The 10,360-nt window shown below is 37.5% G+C and overlaps 2 protein-coding genes across 2 annotated transcripts in view; one reads left to right on the forward strand and one right to left on the reverse strand.

Moving 5' to 3' along the window:
* fam151b (family with sequence similarity 151 member B) overlaps positions 1-10,360 on the reverse strand; it is an 87,461-nt gene that overhangs the window by 43,721 nt on the left and 33,380 nt on the right. The gene's annotated exons all lie outside the window — the stretch shown is intronic.
* LOC107833745 (perforin-1-like) lies at positions 8,366-9,521 on the forward strand. The gene is made up of 2 exons (XM_016663751.1): positions 8,366-8,458; positions 8,888-9,521. The coding sequence occupies exon 2, from the start codon at positions 8,901-8,903 to the stop codon at positions 9,285-9,287; it is 387 nt and encodes a 128-aa protein (XP_016519237.1). The 5' UTR covers positions 8,366-8,458; positions 8,888-8,900; the 3' UTR covers positions 9,288-9,521.

A 10,360-nucleotide genomic window follows, 5' to 3' on the forward strand; every position in this document is an offset into this window, starting at 1 on the left:
TGAAGGTATGGTATGAGATTATCTGTGAAGAAATTGAGCTCTTCTGCCTTCTCCCAGGGACCTGCTTTTACTTGCAGAAATACACAGTTCTGTCAGAAACAAGCAACCAGAGTCAGGAGGAGAGTCTTGGCGCTATCAATCACCTTCATGTAAGCATTGCTCATAACCTCCTCCTTGTTCTCTGCTACACTACAACTGGTTCACCACAACACAATGTGTCATGAATACTCCAGGCTAGTTAACATAGCCACTGATGACAACAGATGAACACTTTTTCTGGAGCAGTTAGTTGCGTCTCTGCCATTAGCATGCAAGACAGTGCACACATGAGAGTTACTGACAGCACCAAGATCTTCCTCCTGTGTCTAATTGGTTGTTTCTGACTGGAAGCAGCAATATCCTGTCACAACCATCCTTTCACAGATTATCTGTCTTATATTAGACTGTGTCGACATAGTGATAGTTTTAACAAATATGTACAAAACATTTTTGTGTCATGATTGGGAGATGGTGGTGGTGAGGTAGGACGCAGGCAGACCCAGGTAAAGTGATGATGATTTAATGAATTGTCATTAAATCCAAGGGACAGAACAATGGGAGGCTGCTTACCAGCAGCGGGCACGGGGAACTCCGGAGGCGGAGACTGAGGTGCGCGCTGCCACGGCCCGGGGACAGGCGGAGATTGAAGGCGGCGATGATGGCTTGGCCCAGGGGCCGGGACCTCCGGCGGCTCTGGGTGGGTTAGGGTGGCTACAATTACATGGAAAGATTAATTTCACAAGATGTTCAAGGTAATTCAAATATTGTTTTATTACAGACATTTTAAAACGGTCTAATTTTAATCAAGACATTCTAAACTTTACTTAAATTATAAGTTTTCAGGTCAAAATAAGAACACAATGAACATAAAAATTTTAGTGTGACTACAAAACAAGAATATTTCTTTTAAGAACCTAAATAAAAGCACTTTTAAAATTCAAAAACAAAGACCCAAAATAAAAGAACGTTTTAAGTTGAACATCTTGAGTTAGAGTATTTGGTGATGAATCAAAAAAGCAACATTACATTTTATATGTACTCTAGTTAACTTACCAGTTATGGCCTGCACCTTCTTTGGATCCAGTTGTTTCTTTTGTGTTCCCCCTGGAAGAAATTTCCCAGTCAAGGTGGACTGAGCAAGGACCTCTTTTGTGAATACCAGTACCTGCACAAAAATGGTCACCTGTTTATGCGCATGAAAGCCCTCTTGGAAACAGAGACTGGACTTCCAGCCAAGAAGTGCTGTAGAAACTAGAGAGAGGGAAAGGACAAAGGAAATTTAATACTTAGTTTGAGGATTATCTCCCAGTGGGAACCCCAAAAATATATAAAATATGACAACAATTGTCTACAACAATTTTTATCCACTGGGAAAAAGTAATGTACAATATATGGGCCAAGGGATTTGCATACAAATTCAAATTCTCTTAATTGTCTGTTACAATCACTTGTATGGACACTTGTGTATGAAATTAAGAACTTATGCATGTAGGAGTTTTGTGAACCACAGCCACTACAAAGTGTTAGGTCAAATAAACTGACGAATCAGGGTCTGCAGATCCAAAAGTATATAGCACAAATAGGTCACCAAATGTCTGAGAGTCAAGGCAAGTGGGCCAAAACCTTTAGGATTATCATGTATGTATGTACTTACTGAGAGCAAAAGAGAGAGTGATCCCTCTCTCATATAATATGACCTATATCCAGGGATGAAAGTAAGGGGGTACGGTAGGGTACTAAATACCCCTAAAAGATTTAGCGGGGGTACGCAGTTCCTGCAAGAGAGGGGAGCGGCTGTCTGCTGTAAAGAATCAATGGGTTCACTGTGCAGCCGTGACTGATTAGTTTTTCAAGAACAATCTAAAACACGTCTTAATCAGTAAATAAATAACTTTTTTCCCTTTTCATATTGTTTCTGAGCTGTTCGTGCTTTGCTAGAGCAGGGGTCCAATAACACGTCGATCGTGGAAGGGTTTTGAGTCGATCTCGGCATCAGGAGACAAACTGAACGCAGCCAGGACGCTGAGACCAGGACGTCCTCCTTTGATTGGCTTAAAACGTTCGTAACTTTCTTAAAGAACAAAAACAACAACAAACAAACAAACAAACAAAACATGTTCAAATTAATGACCCAATAATAATAATAATCTCAGTGATTATTGTTTCAACAAGGTGTTGCGCAATTCTGTGCGTTTCGGTTCCATTACCAAAATAACGAGCAGAGCAGGAGTTTAAAATTAACTAATCAACCACCGCTGTTTCATGAGAGGCTTATTAATGATCGCAAAATAAATATCAAGCCTGAAAACCTGATATCATAACGGTCTGAATGTTATGTTTTTAACATAATATCTGGTCGACTTGAGGAGCGCAGGAGGTTGCCATAGCAACGGGTGTGCTTAAACGACAGAGAGAGACGGAGAATAAAAACGTGCGAGTGGTTTAGAGTTGATCACCTGTTCAGGTTGTTTTACCTTTGTTTGCTGTGGCTCATTACAGCCTGAACATTCAATAAACGACAAACTTGGACTAATTACCTCGTTCTTTGTGAGTATACGTCATTTACAACAAACAACAAACACGGTAAATATGTTTCATTTAGTATTTAACAAACACATGGCTTCTACCATGATAATTATGTGAAATTAAATTAAATGTCTAATATAAAAAAATTGTTTGGTGCTGTTTGGCTCAGGGTCTGAGAGGCTTTTCCTTTATCAAACTTTTTTTTTTGCCTCTTATTTAGTGGAAATATATATGTTGATGAGATTTTCTCCAAAAATAATAACCTATCATGTTAGGACAGCGAAAATTTTAATACCTATGTAAAATTTATGTTTTATAAGTTATATGCTGCAGCTTCAAACAGGTTCGGTGTGAGTCACTACCAGGTGGAGCAGAAGCGAAGCTCCGTCTGTGAAATATTACTACCTGTAGCGTAGCAGCGGTTCAACAGCGAGAACAGAAACAGTGTCTTACACCGCAGCTCGAAGACTTAAATAATTTTGCGGGTTATTTGTTTAGCTTTCTGACCGTCATGCTGACATAATTCTGATTCACAAATCCTTTCTTTTTGATTCAGTATAACAATTGTACGGGATATAGGCTATTAGAAATACTGTTTTCTTGTTAGCACTGCCTGTTCAGCACAATTTCAATGTTTAAACAGAAAAAGGACAAAGCTTCCTACAAGAGATTTCTTTTTTGCAGGAATCTGCATTTCCTAGAACATCTGCACACAGAAGAAAAAAAATCAGGTAAATGCATGAAAAATGTAAAAATGTTTATGAAATGTTTGACAGCAAGGGGAGGATTATTGCATTTTTTTTAATGTTACAGGCTGTAAGGCTTCAGGCTATGTGGTATAGCCATCCTCTTATAGATACACTTATCTCTGTACAACAGGATGGGTTGGCATGATGGTTATTTGATGACCTAGGATTTTTATAGTTTTTATATAAATTGTTGTTCTTTTAGATCCACTTGACGATTTCATATTTTTCTCAGATTTGGCTCCCGGACCATAAAGCAGGTAACGTGGAGCAAGATGTTGATGAAGATGAGACGGTTACATGCGTACAAGATGGAACATCAGCAAATTAATCCATTTTTGATGATAGAAAATATGAAGATGAGGAAGACAATAAAAATTTGCAAGATCTTAGAGCAGTGTTTCTCAACCCTGGTCCTCACCGCCCCCCCTGCTCTGCATGTTTTAGATGTGCCTCTATTCCAGAACAGCTGATTCAAATGATTGCATAACCATCAAGTGCTGCAGAAGCCTGTTAATCACCCAGAGATACAATTCAGGTGTGGCAGAAGGGAAACACCTAAAACATGCAGGGCAGGGGGGCGGTAGGACCAGAGTTGAGAAACACTGTCTTAGAGAGAGACATAATTTAAGTGGACAACATGAAGAAAACATGCAAGATGGTGGTAGTGGAGAAGAAGACACAGGGCAAGATGATAGAAGAATACAAGACGAAGGACTTTTAAATGATGAAAGTGCAGAGGACACAGATCAAGATTTTGGAAGTGGATATGAACAGCGATTAGGAGACGGGAAAAGCACAGAAGGAAATGAAGATGTAAACCAAATAAGTGTAAAACCATTTAGTTTGATATTGATGCACTATGATATGGTATTAGAAATTTGTACATGATATGTATTCATAGAAAGACATTGTGAATATTTTGTAATATTTTTAAATTTTCTTTAACTGTCAAATTAATATACGTTGTAATCTAATGTATATATGCCATGATGATGACTCAGTTTACCCTGGTGCTATACTCACTAAAGGACAGAGTCTGCTGTTTGTTACTCATGTCATATGTACTGAGGCACAATTTGACTGGAGTAGCTCTTGAGGATCTTCTTGCAATGTTCAATGAACATTTCCTTGGCATGGTGCCAACAACCACATATCTTTTTAACAAAGCCTATATTGACAGTTTGGCCAGTATGTTCCCCATTTTTATTGCATCGACTGTGAAACCTACATGGGACCAAGTGAAGTAGCTCATAAAAACTGTAACTATTGTGAAGCTGAATTTCATATCAGAAAAAAATTAAGGTTGGGAGAATACTTTCTTGTACTTAGTCTAGAAAAACAAATGGTGGACTCTCTTCAGAAACCTTACATGCATTTAAATAAAACTGAATCAATTCCAGGAATCATTTCAGATATTCAAAATACATAAAAACTCAAGAAGAGTGGACAAGTAGGGCCTGAAGACATGTCAATCATTTGGAACTGCGATGGAATTCCAGAATTCCAGTTTTCAATAGTAAAAACATTCAGCTGTGCCAATTCAGTGTCAAATCATAGAGCTATTCCCAAAAGATTGTCAAAACCTTTGTGTACCATGTTTATGGTTTGGTAAAAGCAAACCAAATATGGTCACGTTGTTAAATGCTTTTGTTTCACAGCTCAGAAAACTGGAAGAAGTTGGAATTAAACGGTTGGACTCTGAAAACATCGAGCATACAAGCAAAGTTCACTTACTACTTTGTTCCTCAGATTCTGTTGCCTGCCCACTCTTGAGGAACACCAAACAGTTCAATGGCAAGTACGGATGTGACTTCTGTCTCCACAAAGGTGGTGGTGCATACATCTGGGAAAACCCAGAACCACCTTTAAGGTCTGAGAGAGATCATTTTCAGCATGCTGTGCTGGCAACACCTGCTAATCCAGTAATGGGAGTGAAAGGCCCATCCCCTTTGATGGAACTAGAGAGCTTCAACATGATCAGTGGATTTGTTCCTGAGTACCAGCACAATGTCTGCCTGGGTGTGACTAAACAGATGACATCTCTGTGGCTTGACACCAAGCATCATGATGAAGATTGGTACCTGGGTTCAAAGGTCAGTGACGTAGACCAGGGATTAATGGCAATTTGTCCACCTGTGAAGGTCACAAGTACACCAAGGTCAGTCAAGGACAGAAAATTCTGGAAGGCATCTGAGCATAGGTCATTTTTTGTTATTTTATGATTTGCCTGTTTTAAGTGAAATTCTGAAAAGGAAGTACTGGAATCATCTATTTTTATTAGTTTTTGCAATGCACTCTCTGCTACAGGATGCCATCAAAGGGAGCCATGTGGATGTTGCAGAAAAGGCTCTACGAAAGTTTGTAATTAACCTTGAGAAACGATATGGCGCTGTTAATGTTTCTTTTAATATTAATTTGTTTATGCACTTGGCAGCAAGTGTGCGCAACTGGGGCCCTCTGTGGGCAACATCCACATTTCCATTTGAATCATTTAATGGAACATTGCTTAAGTTCTTCAATGGGACAACACATGTGCCAACTCAAATAGTGAAAAGATTTCTTAGGTGGAGAAGTGTCATGCGGTGGTATGGTTGGTGGTGAGGAGAGACGCTGAGACCCAGGTTATGGTGATGAAGAAGATGAATATATTTAATGATGATGCTCACAGTCCAAAAACAGGCAGCACGGCAGAAAGACAGGCACACAGCCAAATACCGGTAGCAACTGATACACAGGACTGAAACGAGAGCTAACGCTATCCAGGACTAAACAGTTCTACTGGAGCGAACCAAAACGTGACACTGACTGACTACAATACATACGACGAGGATCCGACACAGACAAAGACAACAGGTGGGGTTAAATACACAGGGAAGGTAATCAGGGAACGGGATACAGCTGGGCGCAATCAACAGGGAAGACAGATTCACAGGGGAAACTGGACTAACAGAAAAACTACACAGATCCTAACAAGAAGTCTCTCAATAAAGGCAGATATTACTATGGAAACTGCTGATGATAGTGTAAGGAAATTATTTGACAAACTACAAAGTAGCTGTAGCTTCAGACATAAATCAAAGCAGTTTTAAAATAATGTAAGAGGTTTTGGATGCCCTCTAAAAGGTAGGACATCTGTGTTACATAGGATGGCTATTGAACAATACATAGGAGTGAAAGTTCATTCAGGTTTCTTTTTTATGACCGTTTCATCTGTAGCAGTGTTTTATCATTCACATAACAACACTACCCTTAAAAGAGAAATAATTCAGTAGTCCAGCTAATTGATGGAACAATATGTTAAATTATGACCCTTATTGCTTATATACCTGACAATGTGAACTCTTCAGCATCTCCTACAAATGACTTCTGTGTTATAGTTAAAGAGCTAGCTAAGGACAAAGGAAAGGTTTGTAGAGATGTCGAGCTTAACATATCATCCACATTTATAAATGAGGTGTCTCACACCAACAATGTCTTTGCTGTGAATCCTGACTCACCCCAACGTAAATGTGTGGTGGTTAACTTGAGAGACAAAATGTATGCCATTTTGTCTCTCAAAATGACATACATTTTGAGACAAAATGTCGTTTCAGCTCCTGTTTTACGACAGATTTAGGTTTTTAAACATTTTGAAAGACACACTTTAATGAAAGTATCTTAAAATATGTAGCTTATGTTATGTATGTTTGCACCGTTTCTTTATATTAATAAGAAACGGTGCAAAAAAGAAGTGTTTTTGTAACACTTCTTATGAAGTGTCACAAAGTTTATTTTATCTGTTCTGTTCTTGTGAAAGAGCCACACAATTTGATATTATGTGCTTTATGCATTCTTTTATTTCAATATAAAAAATGTATAATTACATTAATTTTGGAATTAATTATTCTTTTAATGTATAACATTTATTTTGCATACAATGTAACATGTTACCATCTCATTCGATAATGTTTGAGAGGCCACCTGATTAATAACGTTGTTGCACAACTTAGTTTCAATATTTTGCATTTTTTTCTGCATGTACTTTTATTTCCACATTGTGTTAGATTTAGAAATGAAAAAAGGAAATGTGAATTAAAGCTGCAATTGGTGTGCTTCAATTTAATAAATGTTTTACATGGGCTAGGTGTTTGTGCATTTATCAATATTGACATTGAGAAAAAAATTGTTTTAATATTTTACTAAACTACAAGCTTACTAAAAAGATACACTGATATTTAAATTAAAACATATTGAAATGTCAATATTTCTAACTGTTTAATTGTAAAGTGTGTTAAGTGAATTTTAAAAAATTCTATTTTGAGCATATATTTTATAATACACACAACATGTATTTTAAATATACACTTGAGCAAGTGTACATTTACACTTGGGAAAATACATATTTTGTTCATTTAGAGTATACTTGTATTTAATATATCAAAAGTGTATTTTGGTACAATTATATTTAAGTGTGCTTAAAGTTGTAATTTTGAAATTGGTAAAAGTATACTTTCATTATACTTCGAATATATGTATAGGAATATACACACTTAATACTTACATTTGTTAAAGTACACTAGGTTTAAAGTATACCTTTTTCACCTGGGCTCTTTTGTTTGAGGACAGAAGGGTGATGAGTTTTGACTATGGAATGTACATTGTTCATTACATTGAACATTTCATATGTACAATGTAATTACATATATAGTTGCATATGTAATTTCCTTACTGCATCCCATCACCTGTTTTTTTTCAACAGTTATGTCCTTTCATTGTATATTCACCAAAAATTGGTTAGACGCTGCTGACAGTAAGAAGCTGTGTGGCACACCATGTCAACCAGAGGGCGTAGCAGGATTTTATTCACTTTACAACAAAAAGCATTGTGGCTTTACTTGTAAGGTTGCACTTTACTTGTACCTGTTAACACCTGTTGCAAATCTATATCCCACAAAATGTCCTTTAGAGTTGTAGAAAGCTAATCCATCTGCTAAATCACCTGAAAATCCCACCAGTCTCAGTTATTTTCGTCATGTTACATAATTCTGGGAAAATAGCCGCCTGTGTAATGGGAGGGGTTTTTATCAACCACATCGAAGCTCCACTGGTCTTTAAATATAAGAGCTTCATATGTAGAAATGAGAAACAAGGCATTCCACCTGAAGGTAAGACATCCCTATTAATGTAGTTTTTGTTTGCTCTCAAAATAATTTTATTTTGGATTCTGGACTAAATCAAATGAACAGAGAATGTGTACACAAGTCCGTAGGAGTGAGATCATGATGATGAAAATAAGCCTTGAATATCACTTGTTTAATTTAGTTTACAAGTCATGTAGATACAAAAGCAATGGCAGCGTAAAAAGAGCATGCTTATATACTCTGAAAAGTACAAGTATTATATTTAGCTGATCTTTGTAATTCAAAGTTTAAACCAAAACAATAGACATCTGATGACGGATTTTTTTTTCAATCTTATCCTCAAAATTTTGGGTCATAATTACTCTTCCTGGCATGTACCTTTCATTAATCTCGTGTATACTTTTAATTTAAATTGAACATGGGCTTCAGTCAGAATTTGCTTCTCTTCCTCAGCGACTTTTGAGTCATGGTCTCCAACTTTCCTGTTGCGCTGCTGGTCCTGTGTGCTCTCAGCTTGGCTCAGGCCCAGCTAAGGCTTTTCAATCTTCGGGCCAGCGAGCTTCCCTCTAACCTGCTTGGAACAGCTGACGGTTATGTCAAGGTGTTCTGTGGAGCAACCAGCCTGGGTAAGACTGCTGTTCGTAAAGACACAGCCAACCCCTGGTGGGAAGAGGAGTTCAACTACTTCCATGCTCTGGAAAATGATGAGATGATGCTTGAAGTGTATGACAATGACCTACTCTTTGATGACCTGGTGGGGGTCTGCCAGCGTCAGCTCCAGCCTGGAACCCATCAACTTGACTGCTTTCTTAAAAAAGGCGGCACACTTCACTATTCCTACACCCTTGGTTAACACAGCCAGTAGTCTTGTGTAGATATACATGACATACTGGTACAACATGCTCAACATCCATTATTCCCACTCATGGTATGTATGATGTGATATTGGCTCAGTGATTCCATGCCTCATCATGTAATACCAGATTCTTTAGCAAGAAAATACATTCTGGTCCTGTTGTCCAAAAGAATTAATCCTTGTTTCACCTTTTTACCACCAGTGAAAAATAAAAATACTACTGCAACAAAACTCTGCTTGATTATTCAAATTGATGCTGTGCAAAGCTGTTGTAAACATAGAATTAATAAAAAGTACATTTTGTTAACATGTTTATGTAAAAACACCTAAAAGGGTTGATTGGCCATTCTAACTTACCCTTGTTTTCTATGTGTTAATATGTGTGTGAATGGCTGGAAAAGTTGCCTTTTCCAGTGTAAATCCTGCCAGTCACCCACTGCTGGAAGACAGCAGCAGGAACCCCGAAACCTAGAAATAGTGTCGGCATGGAAAATGTATAGATTAATACTTTCTCAGACAGCAGATCTCCTTTTTTTGTTTTAATATACTTTATTTTTATTTGTTTTTAAACATACAAGTTACATTCAATCAAACACGAGGGCTAGGGCAGGAAACAGACAGTCACACTGATGACCATTACAAGTTTATAGACATTTCACTGTATGGAGTCACAAAAAATAAACAGAGTGGAAAACTCCCAGGTGTCTGGGTGACATGGATCACAAAAATTAATTGTTACACACCTTTGGCTATAAAATGATACCATTTTTCCCAAAGTCTCTCTCCATTCTCCTTCTGGAGATGTATTGTAAAAGTCAACATTTCCATATTGTGGATCAGGTTTATAATATTCACAAGAAGCTTCAGAGAAGGGGGTCTAGGTTGGAGCCAACATTTAGTAATCGCCTTCTTGCTTGCAATCATAAATATTTTCAACAGGTCCTTATTACAGAGTCCTTCAGGGAGCATTCTGACCCTGGTGAAAAATTAGTGTACTAAGCAGGGGTGAAAGTAGTTTTAAATTCTTGGGAGTACTATGACAAAAAAAAAAAAAAAAAAAAAAAAAAATA

This window comes from Poecilia formosa, unplaced genomic scaffold (genome assembly GCF_000485575.1).
Source record: "Poecilia formosa unplaced genomic scaffold, Poecilia_formosa-5.1.2 Scaffold441, whole genome shotgun sequence".
In the NCBI taxonomy this organism is placed as follows: Eukaryota; Metazoa; Chordata; class Actinopteri; order Cyprinodontiformes; family Poeciliidae; genus Poecilia; species Poecilia formosa.